The 24,313-nt window shown below is 38.3% G+C and overlaps 1 protein-coding gene across 5 annotated transcripts in view; it reads right to left on the bottom strand.

The window, feature by feature from the left end:
- dis3l2 (DIS3 like 3'-5' exoribonuclease 2) overlaps positions 1-24,313 on the bottom strand; it is a 225,945-nt gene that overhangs the window by 4,851 nt on the left and 196,781 nt on the right. For all 5 annotated transcript variants that reach the window (XM_031901823.1, XM_031901824.1, XM_031901825.1 and 2 more), the window contains 4 exon segments: positions 3,602-3,785; positions 2,987-3,073; positions 2,270-2,417; positions 924-1,054 (listed from right to left, as the gene is read on the bottom strand). In XM_031901823.1, coding sequence (XP_031757683.1) covers positions 924-1,054; positions 2,270-2,417; positions 2,987-3,073; positions 3,602-3,785 — 550 coding nt within the window.

Here is a 24,313-nt window from a genome sequence, read left to right as displayed (position 1 = left end):
CACAAATGAAGCTCCAAGTCTAAAAGTACAGTGGGATGTTTTATTGTTCTAGAGTGCTGTAATGCAAATGGCATAAACAAAGGCACAAGAGAAAAGTAAGCCCTGGAGGCCTCCAGTTAAACCTTGCCCATGTCAGATAGAAATAAAATGGTAGGTCACCTATTTTGTTTAGAATATATGTAGATTTTCCTTTGGTCTGCATCCCGAACTGACTATAGCTGCTTCAGCTTTATTTTTGTATAATATAAAGTTTTGTGTAATAGTAAGTTAAATTGTAGACCACTGACTTAGAAGCAAGGCCTCAGCTGGTTTGTGTTTCCCCCGCCAGTTCACACTTGTATCCTTCCAAGCTTAATACCAATTATCTATACAAAATGGTGACGCACATTAACTAAATGCGGTATAAGTAAAGTGGGCCATGTACATTGGCAACATAGGCCTCTGAGGAAGTCAACAGGCCAGTGACATCATCAGAAGGGTCCCTACCGTGGAACACACTAAGCAAGCAAGCCATTATATTGCCTTGGAAGCAAGATGCTTTTAGATATGCTGTTTAAATCTACAACTAAATGTTAATGCATTATTAAATCTTGTTTTTTTATAAATAAAATGTAATTAGGGTTACATGTCGTACAATGTACATGTATCAAGTGTCATTACCAGTGGATGGTAAGATTATTCAGTTACTGTGATACTCCTTTGGCAGAAGGACAATCTATCCCTGGTTCAACGCTGATCTATTTACACAGTGGTATTAATCTGAAACACTAAAATGTGCTGTGTTATATAAGAAATACTACACTACATGCACGTAAAGCTTTTTCCACCCCCCATGAGCTACACAGAAAGCAATAGAAGCAATAGTAACCCTTCCTATATCAGCCCAATCCTTATGATGTGTATATCGCCTCCTCTGACCTCACCTTAACAAAGACAGAAAAGAAAAGCTCTGCACTCAGCTCCTGCACTCGCTTGGATGCCGTTTTACGGTCATTACAATGATCTGCTTGTTTCTGGATAACCTCTTTTGGCATTTTCAGAGGAGGTCCACATCCTGAAAGAAATATTGTGCACAGAATAATGGCACATCCAGTAATGGCAATAAAGGCTTCTGCCTGAATGTTTTAACATTTTTAAATTACAAAGAGTAATCTGCTTTGTGGAGCTAAGGAACTATGTGTTTTACTGAACATTTATAGGAACATAAACTGCAAGCAAAACCCAATTAACTGTAATATAAGTTGCAAAGTAGACAGAGTCAAATGTGCTGGCTATAGCATTCAAGCAAATTTAAGATAAAATATGGTTAAGAACCTCTCTCTCCATTTTCCATTCACTGGAAATGTTACTGACCTATATCCTAAAAGACAGGATTGCTCAAGCAGAGGCTGTCTGTAATATCAAGCAGCCTATTATTCTTCTAATTGTATTAAGTTATACCAAAAAACCAAAATGTTTATCTTTAAGTTACTAACTAGATAACACTGGATACGCTGAGGGTGGAAGACTATTCCAGCATACTACAATGAGTCTCAGGGAGGTACTGAGTATGATGTGCTGAACTAGTCCTCTAAACGTCTCAGAGATGAGTGTTCCAGTTATACACTATGCTGATATTTGACACAATGATCTCTAATTTTGCACAAATGTGGACTAAATATATATTGGTATGCTTTTTAACATTTTTATATAAGAATATTTAAGGACTGGTTGTTAGTATGCACATATGGGGTTAAATTGTTGTAATTAACCATGCTATCACTGGAGCAGGGAATGTTTTCTCTATCCCCACCCATTTCACTACCTTTATAACTTGCACACTAAATAGTGCACCATTAGCTTGAGAAAGGGTCCGGAGGGTCCCGAAACGTTGCTCTTTGCTTGTTTTTATGTACTTGGGCAAATAAAATACAATTTTTTCACGATTTACATCTTCAGTGTGCTACTGGATTTTTTTGCTGTTGGATATTGACCCCCATGCAAGGTGAGGTTCTTCCAGTATTTGCACCTGATACCCGTTTGGGGTAAGTTAACAGAGGGTTGAGCTCCCCAATACTGCTATTGCTATACCAAAACACCAAGGCACCAGTGGCAGTTATTAGCAGAGCACTAGCTCAAACAAATCTGCAAGAGAAAAAGTATATATATGAGCAAAAGAGTGAAGTGACAATTCTGATCTTTGATTACTCCAAAACACTTATTATAGATACCAGAGCGCTCCTGGTGCACATTTGGCCTAACCAAAAATTACACACAAACATGTACTTACCAAGAGATGCTGCAAGGAGGCGATGAACAATGACATCAGCAAAGCGCCTTATAGGGGAAGTGAAGTGAGTGTACAGTGGGACATTCAGTGCATAGTGATGGAACAAGGTTTCGTCTTTCAGGGCTCCAGTGCAGAAATATACTGCCATCTACAAGGAAAGAAATATGTGAGTCTTATCACATGGATACTATACCAAGCACAACATTCAACATTCAAAAAAAAAAGGCAAGGGCATGTTATAAAAAAAATATTGCCATGTAATATCTAGAAAATGTTATCTTCTTATAGATCATAGATCAAGCTCTAATGTATGTTCAAAATTAGCTAAATACAATCTCAAACCCATAAGAGTTATATTCCTTTTACACAGCAATTATAGGATTAAATAAGATTAGCAGCCAACTAAAATTAAGTTGTATTATTCATGTAATTCATGATAATTCAGCATCTTTAGCCAGTTTGTAAATTCTGACGCAATTAGAAAAATGAATTAGAAAATGTACAAGTTGTTCAACATAAGAGGAAGTTACTGATTCACTGACTAAATAGCTAACTGCATTATAGATTTCTATGGAAAAATATCAGCAGTGCTTTTTAACACAACATTGCATGCTTTACATTGCAGACCCCTTAACTTTAAAACTTATATTTAAAAGTACAACATTCTAGCACCTCGTTCATATATGCCCTAAATGATCTTCACATGGAAAGCTATACCTGCATGGGCCGAGAGCACATATTGGTCAGAACCTCCTTACGTGCAGCAGAGTATTCATCTGTTTCAAACTGATCGTTCAAACTTTTCTGAAATCAAAAGAAAAATAAAGTTTTAAGAATGTCAATGCATGTATTAAAATAACAGTTACCTGCAAGTCATCAGCTACTGTGCTGTAGATGCTCATGGCTTGTCTAAATATGCAGGTATTTAAGCCATAACATTGAATGATTGCAAAGGTCCTTAACAGTACCCTTAATGGTTTTTGTTAATGTTTCCTTTACTATCTGATTACTTTATTAATGTCTAATATCAAAGATCACAGTATTAACATAAATCAATGACAAAAAGTAAACAATACAAGCAGCAATGCTTGAATGCTCTTATTGCTGCTGCCCTCATGTAAGTGAAGTCATCGTGGTGCATGACTGGGTACTTTGGTTTGTAAACAGAAAAGAAAGTCAGAAATACTACAACTTAGCAGTGTGGCAGTACTAATGTAGGAATGGTTTCAATAAGAATGTTTGGCTGCTACAACTGGCACAATAATGATCATTATTGTGGAATATATATATGATCATTTTTAGTCTTGCTTTTCCCTTAATGTACTAACTCACATGCAAGGTCCCAGAACTACTGAAATCCAGCTGCAGTCCCATTTGATCGCAGAATTCAATAAGATCATTGAGCATCTTGGTTTGTGGAGGAGGGTGCCGGCGCAGCAAAGCTTCCTCTGGAAATCGCCGGTATATGTGATGCGCTACTGCCATATTTGCAAGTAACATGAATTCTTCCACCAATCTGTAAGCAAAACACAAAGGGAAGCAGTGCATATTTGTGCAAAACCAAACACAAAAAGGAGATTCTAACAGGATAGCTTGGAATGCACACAATCACCAAACACATTAACCTAAGAGCATTAATGGTATTGTGTAAACACTTGTATCTTGAATGTTATTAGATTAATGTGCAGTTTTGGGGCTGCTTCTGAGAAACGGACATGAAAACAGTGACAAAAAAACAAAAAACCTTACGTTATCCCCTATCATGTTGGTTTGTCTGTACCTCTAAACTTGCCCCCAGGTGAATATAGGCACTGCATGACAAATGTAATCGCATTGAAGTGGTGATGACTTAACAACCCCAAAAGCAGCCCAGCTCACACTGAGCATGTGCAATGGCACTGCAATACAAAGGATAGCCTGACATGATCCCAAGATCGGGAATTACTGTGGCCAACTTTGATGGTACAGTAAAAGAAAATACAGCTTTTTTACATGTACTTTGCTTTTGACTTTAGTTTAGGCATTTATATCTGCTGTGTTACAGTTTTGACCAAAATAAATTACTGTGACGGAAACACATGTCACTTTCAATGCAGCAGGTTATTTCACAGCTTGTGTTCTGGGAGTAATATGTGGGGTGAGGAGGCACCGAGCATCCAGAGTGTAAATAACCTATATACCTGATGTAGCATTTGGGATTATAACCTGGGTGCAAAGAGGACCGAAACGCTGATCTAAATAAAATAGGTATCTTTTTTTGATGAAATTTTCCTGGTGCGCATCAGCATTTTTTACACACATATACAGCTGACATTCTCCTGCTCTCTCCTAAGAGGGGACTTGTTCATCCACTGGTAAAATCCATATCATGGCTGCATATTAACCATAGAATATCATACAAAACCCTTCTGCTAACATTCAAAGCACTTCACTCCTCTGGTCCTCACTACATTTGTCTGTCTCCATGTATGTATCTGGCTGTCTCCTCTGCTCCTCTCACAGCCACCATCATTTTAAACCACCCACATTCACAGCCATCTCTCATCTTAAACCTTTTTTTTATCTCACTGCTTCTAACTTCTGGAATTCTATTCCTGAATTTCTCCATAAGAAAACTATCTGAAAGCCTACAAAGACACAGATCCTAACATTTGGAGCACTAGAACACTACCTACCAAATTCTGGAACATAAGGGCCAATACCCAGACCTTGTGCGTTGCCTTCTTATTTGTGCCTTGCCTCCTGCTGTGTATTTTACTACAAGGCAAGTATAAAGTAGACTTATAGTTTATTATTACTTTTAATAAAGTTGTCTTCCCTGTGTGTTCTTTTCTGTATTGTAAAATTGTACAGTGCTGCATATCCTATCCAAATAATGTTATACATACATGGAATGGGCATGGTACATAAAGTAATAATGTACATGCAGGCAGCCTGAAATAGTGACTAATTATTTTTGGCTACTTGCTTTTAAAAATAAAAATATAAAATCTTTATAAATATTACAAGAAATATTTATCTGATTTCAGTTAATTTTGTAATTATAAAAGATAAATCCACATGTCATGGTTTAAAGTACGAAATCAGTACAGCACGACAGGCATTCATAAAGTCACCAGCAGATGGCACAAGATGACTAGTAGAAGAAAACCCGGCTAGAACTATTATAATCATGATTTACTATACAAATGAATGTTCCTTTGGATGACTGATAAGACACTAAGTACATTAGTGCTTTGGTTTCTGTGAATTACATTGCAAGGGTTAAAAAGGGTGCGTTAGAACTTCAATTAAAATATATTCCTATTAGCACAATAGGTTTTAACTATTTTTGTGAAGCAATTACAGTCGTGAGTGCCTAAGGGCAATGCGGCACAACCACCCATAAGGAATGACATCATACTTGCCAGACGCCGCCACTTGCTTAGCTTTTGTAGTTAAAAACTGAAAAAATATTCTGACTAGTAGAGATACAGTAAAAATCTACTCAAGGTCTTCTTATATTGCTTTGTCTAAATTGATCACAAGATAAAAATCCACAGGTATCTGACTCAAATAGTTCCCATTCTGACATTTAACTATTTCCCCAAAGCAATGTACAGCAGGATATGGAGCTGAACATGGTACAGCTGAAGACCCTGGCCTAAAAGTTGCCATCCTTATAGAGCACATAGTGATTCTGTTCTGTGCAACAAACATCAGATGAGTTTAGAGAGTGATACACAGGTTTTAAAGGACAAGAAAAGCTAAATTCAGTAGCAAAATAAAAAGTTTTTTTTCCACTGGCTGATGTCCTGGGATGGAAGAAGTACAGAGGAAGGATGACAATGAAAGTAGGAATGCAGGGCCCTGAAAAGGGATCCAGATTGCAGGCAGCAGAAAGGATGGCAATCTGTGCAGAAGGTTCACATTAAAACAGAGGGATAATTCACATCTGACACAGAGAAAGGTGCATGTAGGGCACTGCAGCTGCCTAAGGATGTCCTCATATGTACTGTATAACGCACTATACAGCCCTGTAAGGCAGATCCAAACTAATGAACATGAGTGCTTTTTGAAAATGTTCCATCTTAAAGGGGTACACTTTCCAAGTCATGCATTTAAAACTGGAAACCTATAACATACATATTGCAATCTAGATGATTTTATGGAAAGCTAACCAAGTCAACTCTTTAAATGAAGATAAATGAAAATGTATTTTGTAGGAGATTCATTTCTATGCAGAAAAGTTCACTAGTGCAAAGTTATGCACTTTGGTAGAAAACGCAAAATCTACTGAATGGTAGTGTGTTGGGGGCATCCTTAATGGAGAAGGATCTAGGGGTTTTTGTAGATAACAAGTTGTCTAATTCCAGGCAGTGTCATTCTGTGGCTACTAAAGCAAATAAAGTGCTGTCTTGTATAAAAAAGGGCATTGACTCAAGGGATGAGAACATAATTTTAGCCCTTTATATGCAGTGCAGTTTTGGGCTCCAGTCCTTAAGAAGGATATTATTGAGCTGGAGAGACGTGCAACTAAACTGGTAAAGGGGATGGAAGATTTAAGCTATGAGGTGAGACTGTCGAGGTTGGGGTTGTTTTCTCTGGAAAAGAGGCGCTTGCAAGGGGACATGATTACTCTGTACAAGTACATTAGAGGGGATTATAGGCAGATGGGGGGGTGTTCTTTTTTCCCATAAAAACAATCAACTCACCAGAGGTCACCCCTTTAGATTAGAGGAACGGAGCTTCCATTTGAAGCAGCGTAGGTGGTTTTTCACGGTGAGGGCAGTGAGGTTGTGGAATGCCCTTCCTAGAGATGTGGTAATGGCAGATTCTGTTAATGCCTTTAAGAGGGGCCTGGATAAGTTCTTGAACAAGTATAGTATCCAAGGCTATTGTGATACTAATATCAACAGTAAGTATTAGTGGTTGTATATATAGTTTATGTATGTGAGTGTATAGATTGGTAGGTGTGGGTTAGGTGTGCTGGGTTTACTTGGATGGGTTAAACTTGATGGACTCTGGTCTTTTTTCAACCCTATGTAACTATGTAACTAATAAAGGGTTCTAATCACCATATTTAAGTGTTTAGCTTTAAGATGACAAGGAAGAACCATAAGCTGCAGAAAGAACTCTGCAAACCATATGGTCTATAAACTTTAGTATAGACTGCCCTCCCATTGAATTAATAACTTTTATTGATAGCTTGCTAATCGGTAGGGTCTTAATATAATGACATATCAGAAAAGATCCGGGTCTAAAAATAAAGATAAGCAATAAAACTGAACCCTGAAAATGGATCATCATCTTTTGACACCCTCCACATACACTTTCTTCCTCATCTTAAAACATTGCTGCTCCTCACCTCTGGAATCCCTGAATTCCTCAAGAAGAAACAGTTTCTTGACCTCTTCAATATAAAACTCAAATTGCCCCTCCTATTTATGCCTGCATATTGATAATACTGGATAAGTTGATATTGATAATATTAGACTGTAACCTCAGTGGGCAGGGAATGCTTCTTCCAATGCCCCTGAGGCACATAACTTTGTATGTAATAAAAGCCACTAAGTTTGCCCAGAAGCAGAAACCCATAGCAACCAATAAGATGTTTGCTTTTAAACAGGTGACCATTTTTTCTGGTAAATATTTTCTTCAGAAATGTCTTTCTACAGCCTTTCCTTCTAATGAAACACTGTTGAACCTTCACCTGAACAGGGTACTTCTGCCTGATGTGGTTTGTACTGACCTAGGTGGTAAGCCTTTTCATCAGTATGTTGATGTCGTATCTAACATTTTGTGTTCATTTTTAACTTGTACACAGAATTCTGAATTCATCTACAATGACTCATGATATTTTACCCCAAGATTGCACAAACACCACACAAGATCAAGAAGTCTTGGAAGAATGTGTAGGAATAAGTTTATACTTCAGAAAAAATAAGTCAGCTAAAAGATGAAGGAAAATTAGAAAAGAAAATAAAATGCTTCAATCATAATTAAAGTTATCCAGATGAGAGAATAACATGAAGAAGTAGTGTGGGAAGAAGAAGGCAGAGAGAGTATAGTGGAAGTCAAGGTGAAAGACTTGAATTTGTGTTAGATTTGGAGAAGAAACAATCATCAGACGCCTGTTTGCTTTCTTAATGAGTCGCATAAACCAAGGTGTCAAATATTCTGTCCTGGAATATGCCGAGACCTTGACAAATGGCTACAAGTTGAGGACTAATGAGGCTGAAAGTGTGGAGTGAGATCAAGGCTGACAATCTCTAGCATAGGAAAAACCTTGGAGTGGAAAAGGAGCAGTGCACTGAAAAAACTGCTGAGGGTTGTCACTGAGCCATATGCTCCCTGAACACATTCTTAAGTGTGTGTGTGTTATATATATATATATATATATATATATATATATATATATATATATATATATATATATACATACACACTTTTTCTTATTTATTTTTTTTAATACACAGGTATGGGACCTGTTTTTCAGAAAGCTCGGGACCTGGGTTTTTCTGCATACCTAAAGTCTAAAAAGGATTGTCTTGTCTCCAATAAGGATTAATTATATCTTAATTGGGATCAAGTGCAAGGTACTGTTTTATTGTTACATAGACAAAGGAAATCAGTTTTAAAAAATAGACTTTTTTTGCTTAATTTGCTTATAATAGAGTCTATGGCTCTATTATACATCTCACATGTAATTCAGACCTTCATGTAATTTGGAACTTTCTGGATAATGGGTTTCTGGATAATGGATCCTATCCATTAACAACCAATAAATAATGAATTTAGCAATGTAAATATTACATTCCATAAGGTTGTAAAATGTGCTTATATCCCTTTGGAATGAACACTGTTCCACTAACAACAGTCAGACTCCAAACATATGAAGAACTGAGGGTAATGCTGAATGCAAATGCACATCTCAGAAGCATATAATGAAGCTGCACACATCAAGGGCAGCAAAATATTTTGACATTTGATAATGCTTGCATCCTGGAGAGAGAGTGCTCTTTTCAGTGAAAGGAATGAGATGGCCTCTCAATAAGGTGGTCAACAGTATAACACACCTGCTTACTACTGACTGAAAACAGAGGCTTGGTGTTTTTGTTATTTGAATGTCAAGTCTGCCTTTTGATGTGTAAACTATTCTTTGCTCTATACTGGATGCGGCACAGATTAAAAGAGGACCACAGGAAAAGGATTTTAAAATGTTATTCTAATAACTGGTTAAGAACATAGGATAAATTTGAAACGCCAGCAATTCTTCAATGGAGCGCCAGCATCTTCTCAGTAATCAAGACTCCCTATGGGTCATAGGGCTTTGTTTCAGACAATACATATTTATGAAAGGAAGGGAAGTTCTTCACTTGATGTGAAGAACACCATATCCGAGCTTTAGATTCTGAAAATAAGCATTTATGGTTTACATGTGAGATGTTTCAAAGCCACATGACCCAGTACATTATTCCACTTTAACCAAAATGAACTAGACAGAAGGAACAGTATTTTCTGTAAGATAAGGGTTCTTATTCGGTAGCGTACACATTAACAAGTGCTCGCAGGGTTTAAGATTATTTATATTATATCACATCCCTAATAAATGTTTGTTGACATTATCTTAAGTCCATAAAATGGGAAGATAAAAATTAATACCTCAAGAGCACTTTTTTTATTGTCTTATTTGAGAGTTGGTGGAATTGCACCCCCTCAGTGACACTGAACAGGCTTGCTACTCTTTTTTCACATCCGGGCCCAAGAGCAGTATGGCTTTCACTCTCAGCGTTTAATGTGGGCAAGCTTTGTATTAACAAGCAGCCTGAGATCCAGCTGGCTCTTCAGTTGTTATCTCTGGGCTTTGCTTAATTCACAATCACAACACATGAAACCCTTTCTAGTTAGAATTGTTTCCGATAACTAATGAATCGCAGTTCGTGACCGTGGAAGTAGTAATTTAAAAACTGTATGAGAACTGAAGGAGATGGTGAGGGGGGAGAGGTGTGGTGTTAAAAGTGCTACACACACGGAGAAATAAAACAATTTAAAAGTAGAAGGTCAATGATCAAGAGTTTGCAAATGCAACAAGTATACCACTATCAAAACAAAGCTAGGACTTCAGCCAAGAGATCAGCTAACGTATAGCTTGTGCTATTTATTTAGTATGTGTATCGATACCATGCTGCTTGAAAGGTTTTAAAAGATTAATATTGGGTATTCTGTTGAGATCTTGGTTTCCCAGTCTCAGACTATGGGTTATATCCATTAAGCTATGTGAAAGAAAGTTAAGGCCTTTTCACAGTATGTTGTGTACGATCACGTTCATTTAGAATGCTGTATAATGGTTTTCTGAGAATATTTGCAAAAAATTTTTTGTGTGAAAAAAACATTGAGCCATGCCTTATTGTTTTACTTTTTAAGGAAGCAAAAATAAAAAAAAATGTTTACAAAATTCTTCACATTAGAGATTTGCCACATGAATTAGGTTTATGGTCATGTAAAATAACGGAGTAAGTTAGGCTTAAGATTTCCGTAAAGTTAAATTACATGTCTTTAGAACTGATGGCTTATTTTGGTCATAATGAAGCAGATTATTAGTTTTTTTTATAAATTGAGTTGTTCATCTTTAATGTAACTTTTAGTATGATGTTAAGAGTAATATTCAAAGACAATTTGCAATTGGTCTTCAATTTTTAAAATTTGTGGTTTCTGAATTATTTATCTTTTTATGTAGCAGCTCTCCAGTTTGGAATTTTAGCAGCTTACTGGTTGCTTAGGTCCCAATAACCCTAGCAACCAGGCTTTGATTTAAATGAGAGACTGGAATATTAATAGGAGAGGACCAGAATAGAAAGGTAAGTAATAAAAAGTAGCAGTAATAATAAAATTGTAGCCTCACAGAGCAATTGCGTTTGGCTTCTATGGTCAGCAATCCCCTTTTAAAAGCTGTGAAGAGGCAGAAAAAGAAGGCAAATAATTCAGAAACTATAAAAAAAAAAGAAAAAAATGAAAAAGTTAGCTTAAAAAGGTGAACAACCTCTTAATGAACTACATGGAGTATTTCAAACTAAGCAACTTTATTACACCAGATTTGCCAGTATGGGCTTGTGTATTTGCACATTTCATTAAGATTTAGCTGTTGAAGCATCCTTTTCAAGGCAGGATTGTTAAGCACTTGCTCCACCCTTTTCAATAATACAGAAGCAAAACTGAAATTGTCAGGGATTTCTTTTCTCCTTAAGAAAGAAAGGCATGCCACTTCCTTTACGATTAATTCATTTGCTGAACCTTTTCATATGCCCTTCTGTTTAGCTTTCAGGCAGTGAACCGCAGTTCATGACCGTGGAAACAACAACTTAAGAGTTTGCAAGAGAAATTTAGAAGGAAAAAATAGCGACAAAAGAAAGAACAAAGTTAAGGAGAACTGAAAGAAAGTGGAAGCTGTAAAAATGATTAATACCCAAAGAAGTAAAGAAAAGCAGTAAGAAAATACTGATCAATCAAAAGGAACTCATTATGCATCAAGAAAGGTACCAAAGATGTAAAGAAAAGACCTGGCAATTAGATAGTCTGGAAAAAAGTCAGTGTGAAGATAAAAACAGGAGGATGCGTAGAAAGAGCATGCTAGAGAGAGTTTGGAAAGAGAAAACAAGAAAATAATGAATTTAGAAGAACATATAAAAATGATACCTCATAAGCGAAAGCCTGGATTTACAATTATGCATCATACGCATAAGCTGAGAAACGGATAAAGAGCTCCAATTTATAGGCAGCATCATATTTTATTAAGGTTCCTGACTGTCTGGTTTAACAGGAGTGTTAAAACTGCTCAGAGCAGTAACAGCAGAGGAAATACGTGGTCCAGCTTCTCATCCCTATTTCCAAACCAGTGCACTAGTGCATAGGGAGTACTTTAGGATGATTAAAACTGAATCTACGTAATTGCTGATTTACATACCTATACAAAGGGTATCTCATGGGGGTAGGAAAGCATGGATGAAATGGAATATATTTTTAGGCACCATTTGCCTGTCTTTGCATAAACTTGGATTGGTGGGATGTTTAATAAGAATAAAGGTTTGTGAACTGGAGACATAGGTTTGTCTAGAATTTTTTTAAATGTCAGTTTTTTTTAATACAGACAATGTAATTAGTTAACTGCCACTAAATCTCACAAATATACTCTATGCAGTAGCATTTAATGCCATAATGGTTCCACCCTTACAAGGTGGGTGATCTAGAACAAACATAGGTCTGCCAAAAAAATAAAAAAATAAACCCCACACATTTAAGAAAAAGACAATTAATCAATCAATTGTTTTGAAAGGTCCTTTTCCCACAGCAATGTCTTTTCCCCTAGCATCCTAATTAAAAAAGTCTTCATTTCTGACTTACTTGCTTACCCAGTTTAATAAAGAGAACAGAGCTTTGTACTTAATATCAGCATGATACACATTGAGGGCAAAAATAATTCCATTTTTTTTTATTTAGTAGCTTTAATGCATGGTGATCAATATTACATAAGAGGTATAAGTAATATAATATAATTATAACAATAATAATAACTAGAAAAGTAAGTTTGAGAACAAACTTCATGTTGGGTTGAAAAACATGAAGTCACTGAATGGGCTCTGCCCACTTTCTCTAAGCTTGGGCCACAGTTATATAGTAAAAACCACTGTGCAAAGTCTGGGGACCCTGGTTTTAATAGTGTCTGAATGGCAGCAACTTAAATTTCCCCACTGAAAGCCAACGAGTGACATCTGATAGACTGTTGGTGGCTCCACCCCCTTTTTCTAACCTGGAACTGCAGTTACCCAGTGACTAACTCTGCAAAGTTTCGTGACCCTAGGATTAATAGTTAAAGAACGGCAGCAGTTAAAATTTAAACCAATAAAAGTCAATAGGTGAATTGTGATTGGTGGTTGTGACCCCGCCCCCTTTTTTTAACCTTGAGTCGAAGTCACCCAGTGACAAACAGTGGGCACTTTGGCATAAATAGTGTGAGAATGACAGCATTTTAAATTTAAACCAATAAAATTCAATGGATGAAATCTGATTGGCTGTTAGTGGCCCAACCCACTTTTCCTATTTTTGAACTGCAGTCCCCCAGTGACCAACTTTGCAAATTTTGGGGACTCGGGCATAAAAATTGTGAGACTAACAGCATTTTACACTTCACCATTGAAATTAAATAGGTGAAATGTGATTGCCTGTTGGTGGCTCCGCCCACTTTTTTCTAACTTTGAACGGCAAATACCCAGTGACAAACTCTGGAAAGTTTAACAACCCTGGAATTAATATTTAAATTATGGCATCAGTTTAAATATAAACCAATGAAATCTAATGGGTGGAAATGGATTGGCTGTTGGTGGCTCCGCCCACTTGTTCTAACCCTGAATATGTAGTCAGCCAGTGACTGACTGTGCAAAAGTTTGAAAGCAGCATTTTAAATTTAAACCAAAAAATATTCAATAGGTGAAGTCTGATTGGCTGTTGGTGGCTCCACCTACTTTTTAAAACCTAAAAATGCTGTCCCTAGTGGCCCTGGTGTTAATACTGTGAGAATGGCAGCAGGTTGAATTTCCCCATTGAAAGTCAATAGGTAAACTCTGATTGGCTGTTGGTGGCCCACTTTTTCTAACCTTTAACCGCAGTTACCTGGTGCCTAACTCTGCAAAGTTTGGGGACCCCGGTGTTATTACTGTGAGAATGGCAGCAGGTTGGATTTCCGCCAAGTCAATAGGTAAAATCTGATTGGCTGTTCACAGCTCCGCCCACTTTGGGGCATCCAACAATCATCATATTTTCATTCAGGCTGACCCCATGACTATGAGATTCAAGTTTGGGGGGTGCAGCCTCAAAGCTGTAAGATTGGCAGCAGTTTAAATTTTCCCATAAAAGTCAATTGGTAAAATTTGATTGGCTGTTGTTGGCCCTTCCCACTTTGGGGTCATCCAACAAATGTCACTGTTTCATTCGGGGTGACCCCATGATGATGTTATTCAAGTGTGGGGGGTGTAGCTTCTAAGCTGTAAGAGTGGCAGCAGTTTGAAAATCTTCCCTGTCAAAGTCAATGGGAAAATTGGGGGGTTCGGAGCGGCGCCACAAAAAGACGGGGGGCCGGATCACTTAGAAAAGCACAAGCAACCTGCTCCGCTATAGGGTGAAGATGTGTGGAGAGTTTGGGTGTTGTACCCCTAAAACTGTAGGAGGAGTAGCGTTTAGAAAATGGGGGGCGCTAAGAAGAAGAAGAAGCGGAAGAATAAGCCAAAGTGGAAGAACAGTCTGTGGGGTTTTCAACCCAACACAATAACTATTAAAGCTATTACACTAATAATGTTTAACAAATTGATATTGGAAAGTTGCTTTGAATTATGTTTTCTTTTATGAGGCAAAAAAATATTTTTGGGGTTGACATGTCCTTTATGAAAATATATGAATGTAAATTTTTCAAAAAAAAGTAAAAAAGTATTATATGAACTCCAAAAATATAGGTAAATTTTGTTGCATGTTGAAATTTCATATTGCAAAACAACCCATATGATAAAAATGGCCCATTGACTTCAATGTATCTTTTTGGGGGAAAACAAATGTTTTGCAAAACATTCACTCGAGCCAGTATAGTCCTCCACACCCGTGGAGATTATTCATACTGGCTCCCATTCACTCAAGCCAGTATAGTCCTCCACACCCGTGGAGATTATTCATACTGGCTTATCACTCACTCACACATTCACACACTAAGGGGCTGATTTACTAACCCACGAATCCGACCCGAATTGGAAAAGTTCCGACTTGAAAACGAACATTTTGCGACTTTTTCGTATGTTTTGCGATTTTTTCGGATTCTTTACGAATTTTTCGTTACCAATACGATTTTTGCGTAAAAACGCGAGTTTTTCGTATCCATTACGAAAGTTGCGTAAAAAGTTGCGCATTTTTCGTAGCGTTAAAACTTACGCGAAAAGTTGCGCATTTTTCGCGTAAGTTTTAACGCTACGAAAAATGCGCAACTTTTTACGCAACTTTCGTAATGGATACGAAAACTCGCGTTTTTACGCAAAAATCGTATTGGTAACGAAAAATTCGTAAAGAATCCGAAAAAATCGCAAAACATACGAAAAATACGCAAAATACCGATCATTACGAAAAAAACGCAATTGGACTCCATTCGACCCGTTCGTGGGTAAGTAAATCAGCCCCTAAGGGTAGGGGGATCCTATCTGTATGTTTTTGGAGTGTGGGAGGAAACCGGAGAACCCGGAGGAAACCCACGCAGCCACGGGGAGAACATACACTTAAACTCCTTACAGACGGTGCCCTGGCCAGGATTGAACTCGCGACCAGTGCTTCTGTAAGGCGACAGTGCTACTCACTGCGCCACCGTGCTGCCCAGTTAACTGACTGCCCATATAGTAATCTTGTCTTTTCCAGCTCATGATGTCATCAGTGCAGCTTTCAGATAGGGCTACTTGTTCTATGGAGCAACACTGGGGCTGACAGTATCCCAAAATGCAGCCTTTTCTCCTAGTATCATTTTCTCGCTTCCTTTAACTGTATAATGTCAAATATACAATTGGTTTACAATGTGTTTTACTGTTTTAATGAGGGCTGGGCAAGTCCTTTCCCTCTCCCACAAGAAACAGTCATAACTGTAAGTGACAAACAGAAATGTGCAATAGCAGCAGCCCAAGTGTGTGTTTAGTGGCGCTGCCCCAAACTGGAAGGTTATACTGTGCCCCAATATCAGCAGTTGTCTCATTCCCAGCATTTTTATTTCCACCCAGCATCTACTGTGTAACAGTCTCCATTAAAGCACTAGCTGTTGGATACTATGGTACGGCCCTCCTCCTGCCAGCAACAACTCCCTTCAACCTTATATTATACATTGGGGGGGAAAAAAACATGACGATTCCTGTCCCAATGCGTCTTGCCCTTTGCAAGATGCCCCCTAAGACCTGATAGTGCCAGACATAATGGGTCTCATCAAAGGCTATTATAATGTGAAAGTTATTTGATCAAATATCCCTGGGTGTTCAGACTGATGTTAGAGGGGTTTCAGCCTTTTCCAGATCTCTATAATAACTAAAAACACTGAGACTGTTTGCCAGTGATATGAAGGTGGAGGGAACAATGAAATCTCTTTGTCACCTTGTGCCGAGGTAAGATGGGCAACATATGTTCTGTTCACATGAGCAGGTGGAAAGGGTCTGCATCTGGGCAAACTGATGGGCTGTAGTTACCATTAAACTAAATAAGAGGAGTTTGTTCTGTTTGCCTCATTTTGTTTTTTGATTTGTCCACAACCAGCAGATGTGTTTCCTGCGACAAGCAAATATTTCATTCTGCGCTTATCTGCACTCTTGCACTTTGACAACTTTTCTACCCCCTACAGATCTGGCAAATTACTTTTCTTCTAGAAGTCATTGGCCCATCTAGTCATTGGCTGGTCAATGTATGTTAAATACTTATCATACCCTGGACATCTGTGTACAATATAAAATAAATGGAAGGCTGCAACATATGTAAAAAAAATCACTGTTTGCCCAGTAGCAGTAACCCATAGCAACCACTAAGATGTTTGCTTTTAAATAGGTGACCAGCAAATTCTAAATGCTGATTGGTTGCTCCCCCAGTGTTCTGTCTATTAATGCTCTAAATCAAAATCATCTTCAGCTTCTAATCCATGTTGCGTGGTGCATTTGCCCTGAAGCATTACCTTGCAAACACTACTAATCTTTGTGGCATAGCAAGTTCTTAGTTGATTTATTGTAGAGGATTTAATAAGAAAATCAAGGACTCTAGTGCAATACTGTAGTAGGTAGAGGGGTAGTTTTTAAGGGAATCTGGCATGGGAAAACACACAGATTTCAATGCAGGATTCTGCAGGAGAAGCTCTATTAACTGATGCTTTTTGAAACACATATTAAGCATGTTTAACTGGCCAGTGGGTTAGTGTGTAACCAGTTTAACACTTCTGTGGACTTTGCCAGTTGTTATTCATAAAGCATGGCCATCAAACTGGGGAGAGAAAGAGATATTAGGATCCATATTTTCTTTTCTAAAGCAATGCAGCCTAGTTCTTCTCTTTGCAATGGCTGCTACATTGCTATTTGATACAAGTCTCTCTAGTTAGAAAGTATTTGCTGCCCCTTACCCTGACCCTTTGCCTCCACTGTACTTTGAGGACAACGTTTCTGGCTGTTGGGTGTGACATCTAGAAACAGACATTACTTTTCATGGATTGTTACTAATGTACTTTAAAACACATTGTAGTGGGCACCCAGCAAGCTACAGTACAGGAGTATACATCTCTATTCAATAGATGCAATTAGAGACTAAGCTCTCCCCTGGCTTCCCCTACCTTATCAACACTTCCCCTACCATCCAGGATAAAATTCAAACTCATGACTCTTACATTCAAAGCAGTTCATAACTCTGCCCCACCCTACATCTCTGAACTTATCTCTAGATACCAACCGAACCACTTGTTATGCTCCTCTACTGACCTACTCAGTGCCGAACTGGCCCACTAGGATACCAGGAGATCTCCCGGTGGGCCCAGGTGTCAGTGGGCCCTCCTGCCCTTTACCAAATGGCCTGCTATATGGTCATTACCTATTTCTAAATGGAAATGAAGAGGAGAAATAGATGGAAGAATAGATTGCTAGCATGTACAGTAAATAAAAGAGACTAGGAGAATAAAGAGGTTGGGTGAGGAAAGGAGGAAAAATAGTTTGGAGAGGGGGCCTATGGTATAAGGTTTTCTGGTGGGCCCCTGGGGTCCCAGCCCAACACTGCTAAGGTGCAAGGAGAGTAAAATCCTTCCCTGACTGACACTTACTGGCACACTAAGGGGAACCTGCAGTTGGTGCAACCTTTCCTGCACTTTTTCCAACCATGCATTCCAGGGGGTCTCTCTCTCTCCCTGCTGCCAGATCTGTGCATGCTCTCTCCTTGCCTTATTGCCTTGACTTCCTCTTTCCCATCTCTCCTTGCAAAGTCACATGGTATCAGCCTTACTGTTTCCAGATTATCTAAGGCTGCCCATCTGCAGGTTGGAGGTGACATTTGCACAGTCCTCATTTGCCTGCCTGTTACAGTATTATACATATGTACCTCTAGTCTACTCCACTAATCGAATACACAGTTTTACAATTTTACCTTCAATGTTGCAGATAATGTATATATATTAAGATAATACCCATATTTATAGTTTTATACAATTTTCCAACCCTTACTTGGCTCTCCATGGCTTCAAGAGTTAGAGTTTAGGCCATACTCCCATGCTTGCTTTGTGCAACACCCCAAAAGCACTTTATAGGGGGATAAGAAATGCTGAGGCAAGCCTGACAATAATGAATGTTTTCACAAGACTGAAACTGCAGTCTAAGCCAGTTGGGAAATCACAGTAAGTTAAGACAAGTATACACTGGCTATCATTAATTAATGCAATGGGAAAATCAGAAGTGGTTTTCAAAGTCAATGTTTTAACGAAACATAACTGTATTTACAATTAAGCCTACATTATGTACGTGATCCTGCTATATATCCTGATAAAGCTGAAAATTTCCTGTCTATGAATTAGACATTAAGGTTCATGTACTTTCAATGAAATTAGGGTATCTGTTAGCCCAAAAGAAATGAAATCTCTTGACCCATAGTTACATAGGGTTGAAAAAAAGACCATCAAGTTCAACCTTTCCAAGTAAACCCAGCACACACAAACCCATACTGACCTATCTATACACTCACATACAGACCCACACTGACCTATCTATCCACTCACATACAGACCCATACTGACCTATCTATCCACTCACATACAGACCCATACTGACCTATCTATCCACTCACATGCAGACCCATACTGACCTATCTATCCACTCACATACAGACCCATACTGACCTATCTATCCACTCACATACAGACCCCATACTGACCTATCTATCCACTCACATACATAAACCATATATACAACCACTAATACTAACTGTAAATATCAGTATCACTCTGCCCTGGGGGCTCTGGCACTTGCAACATTGTTTAAAAAGTAACAACCAGGAGTTCAGCAAATGCTGCTTTCAATAGCAATTACATATACAAACTAGAAAAGTAAGTTTGAGAACAAACTTCATGTTGGGTTGAAAAACATGAAGTCACTGAATGGGCTCTGCCCACTTTCTCTAACCTTGGGCCACAGTTATATAGTAAAAACCACTGTGCAAAGTCTGGGGACCCTGGTTTTAATAGTGTCTGAATGACAGCAACTTAAATTTCCCCACTGAAAGCCAACGAGTGACATCTGATTGACTGTTGGTGGCTCCACCCCCTTTTTCTAACCTGGAACTGCAGTTACCCAGTGACTAACTCTGCAAAGTTTCGTGACCCTAGGATTAATAGTTAAAGAACGGCAGCAGTTAAAATTTAAACCAATAAAAGTCAATAGGTGAATTGTGATTGGTGGTTGTGACCCCGCCCCCCTTTTTTAACCTTGAGTCGAAGTCACCCAGTGACAAACCGTGGGCACTCTGGCATAGTGTGAGAATGACAGCATTTTAAATTTAAACCAAAAAATATTCAATAGGTGAAGTCTGATTGGCTGTTGGTGGCTCCACCTACTTTTTAAAACCTAAAAATGCTGTCCCCTAGTGGCCCTGGTGTTAATACTGTGAGAATGGCAGCAGGTTGAATTTCCCCATTGAAAGTCAATAGGTAAACTCTGATTGGCTGTTGGTGGCTCCACCCACTTTTTCTAACCTTTAACAGCAGTTACCTGGTGCCTAAGTCTGCAAAGTTTGGGGACCCCGGTGTTATTACTGTGAGAATGGCAGCAGGTTGGATTTCCGCCAAGTCAATAGGTAAAATCTGTTCACAGCTCCGCCCACGTTGGGGCATCCAACAATCATCATATTTTCATTCAGGCTGACCCCATGACTATGAGATTCAAGTTTGGGGAGTGTAGCCTCAAAACTGTAAGATTGGCAGCAGTTTCAATTTTCCCATAAAAGTCAATTGGTAAAATTTGATTGGCTGTTGTTGGCCCCTACCACATTGCATTTTTGTAAAAAAAACTTGAATGCGTAGTCACCCAGTGACTGACTCTGCAAAGTTTGGGAATCCCGGCATCAAACCAATAAAAATCAATAGGTGAAATTTGATTAGCTGTTGGTGGCTCCGCCCACTTTTCAAAACAAAAACTGCAGTCCCCTAGTGACCAAGTGTAAAAGTTTGGGGACCCTGGTGTTATTCAAAGAGTAAAAGCAGGCAGGCACTCCAGATATTCAGAAATTTGTAGAAAAAGGCAGCCAGAAAAAAGTTATAGTAAAAAAGTATAAATTTTATTTAATCCATATGTAAAAACAGGGAAAGCCTTACACGTTTCGTACCAAAGGGTACTTAATCATAGGCTAATTTCAGTTTGCAAAAGGCACATTATTTAAAGACAGGGTGGCCAATGGGGAAGTCTCTACAGTTGGCCAATCACAGACATGGAGGTCATGTGACTAGGACAGGGTAGTTAAAAAAGTCAGTGATTTACATAGGAATATATTAAAAAACACAGTATAGAATAAGTATCAGTATATATTTTTAGGCTAAGTATACATTAGACATAACAGGTTACATCGTAATCAAAATTTAAACCATATTGGTTGTCTCGTTTTGAGGAAAAATATCCATTTTGTCTCTTTCCTTACTAAAATGGAAGAAATATTACCTCCTCTAGGATTGGGAGTTACTTTGTCTATTCCTATAACATTGAGGAATGATAATGATCTATTTGAGCACTCAGAAAAGTGTTTTGCAACTGTTGTATGGCAGTTTACATTTGTAATATTTCATACATGTTCTCTAATTCTATCTTTTAAATTTCTGCCAGTTTGGCCCACATATTGTTTCATGCATTTAGTGCAGGTAAGAAGATAGATAACATGTTTTGTGTTACAGTTATTGAAATGTTTTATTTGGTATTTCTTCAGTGTTATAGATGAGGTAAATGAAGTAGTTTTGTAAATATAATTGCAAGTAATGCATTGCTTGGATCCACATTTAAAACAGCCTGTTGTAGACAGCCATGTGTTGGTAACTTTGTTAGTGTGGATCAAGCTAGGTGATTTATTACTTAAGGTTTCAGTCTTTCTGGTTACAAATCTATGTCCATTGTTGAGAATTTGTCTCAGAGTAGGATCAGTCTTTAAGATGGTTAGATTATTGTTAATGATATTTTCTATCATTTTTTGTTGAGGACTGTAAGTTAAGATACATGTCAAAGTTTTATTATCTCTACAGACATTCGTCTCATTTTTAGATTTTATGGAATTATGGGTTTTATATCTATTGAAAAGGCTGGATCTGTCACCTGGAGTGTCACCTCAAAGCTGTAAGATTGGCAGCAGTTTCAATCTCCCCATTAAAGTCAATGGGTGAAACTTGATTGGCTGTTGTTGGCGCTTCCCACTTTGGGGTCATCCAACAAATGTCGCTGTTTCATTCGGGGTGACCCCATGATTATGTTATTCAAGTGTGGGGGCTGTAGCTTCAAAGCTGTAAGAGTGGCAGCAGTTTGAAAATCTTCCCTGTCAAAGTCAATGGGAAAATTGGGAGGTTCGGAGCGGCGCCACAAAAAGACGGGGGGCCGGCTCGCTTAGAAAAGCACAAGCAACCTGCTCCGCTATAGGGTGAAGAAGTGAGGGGAGTTTGGGTGTTGTACCCCTAAAACTGTAGGAGGAGTAGCGTTTAGCAAATGGGGGGTGCTAAGAAGAAGAAGAAGCGGAAGAATAAGCCAAAGCCAAAGTAAGAACAGTATGTTGGGGTTTTCAACCCAACACAATAATAATATATATATGATAAGTGAAAATTCCACAAACCAAGGCAATTAGTATGAAGTATCCTCTGTTTGCTTCTATATATACTCTTTTGAATGCTTTCTGCTAACATTGTTAACATTTTCATTTAGCTACAAGAGCATTAGTGAGGGTGGGAAATGATAATGGGGATCAGGTTCAATTTTTTATACAGGGGTTTATTTTGCCTGAGGTCAGGACCCTGCAGGCCATTTAACCTTTCCACTCCCATTTCAGCAAACCTTTCCTGTAAAGACCTCAATCTGTGCATTTCTTTTTTACTTAGGTAGTACATTAGTGTACAGTAGTACATCTCAGGAATATCAAGATTTCAATGGAAGCAGGGGCCATATTCCAAACCATGGAAAACTGCCCAAAACCATTACTCCTCCTTCATCAATTTTTTTATGCATTCAAACAGGTGACTTTTCCCATCAGCCTGCCAGATTATAAAATGCCATTTCCACTTGTCCAGAGTAAAATGATGGTAACCTTTACACCACTTCAGCCAACACCTATTGTTGCACATAGTGTAATTAGGTTTGTTTACATCTGATCACCCATAAAACCCCCATGCGCTCTGCAAAAAGTTATTGTGCTGTTTAAATACTTGGAAGACCTACACTTATGTATTGTTCCACTGGGTTACAATCTAGTTTTAACTGAGAGGTGGTTATGATTAAAGGCTGAACATTAAGTATTGCTGTATGATGGAAGGAATAATAAAATCAATGTGTCTAATCTGTATGAGTACTAGCATTTTAGAGTTGATAATAGCTCTTTACTGTGTGGTACAATGTAAAATGGATTCTACCTCGATTAGGAAGCCCGTATGTGCAAACGGAAATAACATACCATGTAGTTACATATGAATTTTTGTAGAATCAAAAAAAAGTCTCTTTAGACCTTAAGCCCTTTTACTGTAGAACAACAGGGGACTTACTGTACACTTAGATATGTTGGTTCACACAGATTTTTCATGAATCACCCTATTTTCCATCTGTGTTTCCACCTGGTTAAACAACCTACTCGCCCACTCCTTGCAAGTTGCACCAGAATTCTTGTTATTCACAACTTTCAAAAAGAATTGAAATGTGTCCAAATCTATCTCCGTATGATTCAGACATACCTTGAACAGCACGTAGGATAAGGCTAGGGGTGGAATTTGGAAAGAATAGGGCATATCTGCCCATGGCAAATATTCATCCAAAATACAAAACCACTTGGCTGGCACCTCTGGGCCACAGCTATTCTTACGCTTTCTTATGCTTTTCCTCACAAGCCAGGCCGGACCTGCAGTCTGACAAACATTGTTGTACACAATATCGGAAATGTTTATAGAGCTTTAAATTAAAGACAAAGGATAATATAGCTCATGTTTCAACAGTGACCTATTTGTTTGTTCGTGTATAGCCTTTGGTAATTACACAGATGACTCCTTAAAATAAATTATACCATAGAACCAACCTTACATTATTCTATTCAACAGCTTGAAAATAAAACAGATTCACATTAAAAATGTGTTTCATATGTTAAAAAAAAAAAAAAAACGACAACATTTTCACAACATATAGAAAGCTAGAATCATTGTCAATATAGTATAAGAACAAAAAGTTCTATAATGCATAGCATGGCAATAGAGTGCAGCAGACTGTCTTATTTTGGCGGAAAGAGGGAGTCAGTATTTGCTCCCTTCAGCAACCCCATGAGGCCCCTTCCACTAATAGTGTTTTCTTGCTGGCTAATTAACTAGCTAATCTGTTCTGACTGTGGGTCGCTCCCTGCATGGACAAATCTGCAAACAGAGCTGGGTCCAGCTATTAAATTCTAATTTGTAGAGGTATAAATAGCAAATCCGTCAAGCAGGACCTCTAATGCTTGTCAGCAGTATGTAAATGAGATAGTGGTCATCCCAGTTTGCAGCCTTTCTATTAACCATTTCACTACTACAGAATGAGCTTTGCATTCATTTTCCAACTTGTATGCTGATCAAAATAAATCGCTAACTAGTTGCTATGGATAAATGTACCAATTCAATTTAGCAACTATGTTAGCAATGGAGTGGGGTCTGAGACAAATCATCATGGAGATGCTATCTTGCTACCTTCCCATTGTTCTGTTGATAGGCTGCTGGGAGGGAGGTGATATTACTCCAACTGTGGAACCCTGAGAAATAAAGAATATGGCTAGTCCTCTGGTGGAATTTCAAAA

This window comes from Xenopus tropicalis, chromosome 5 (genome assembly GCF_000004195.4).
Source record: "Xenopus tropicalis strain Nigerian chromosome 5, UCB_Xtro_10.0, whole genome shotgun sequence".
NCBI classification, from domain to species: domain Eukaryota; kingdom Metazoa; phylum Chordata; class Amphibia; order Anura; family Pipidae; genus Xenopus; species Xenopus tropicalis.
This window is presented reverse-complemented; position numbering and strand designations above follow the sequence as displayed.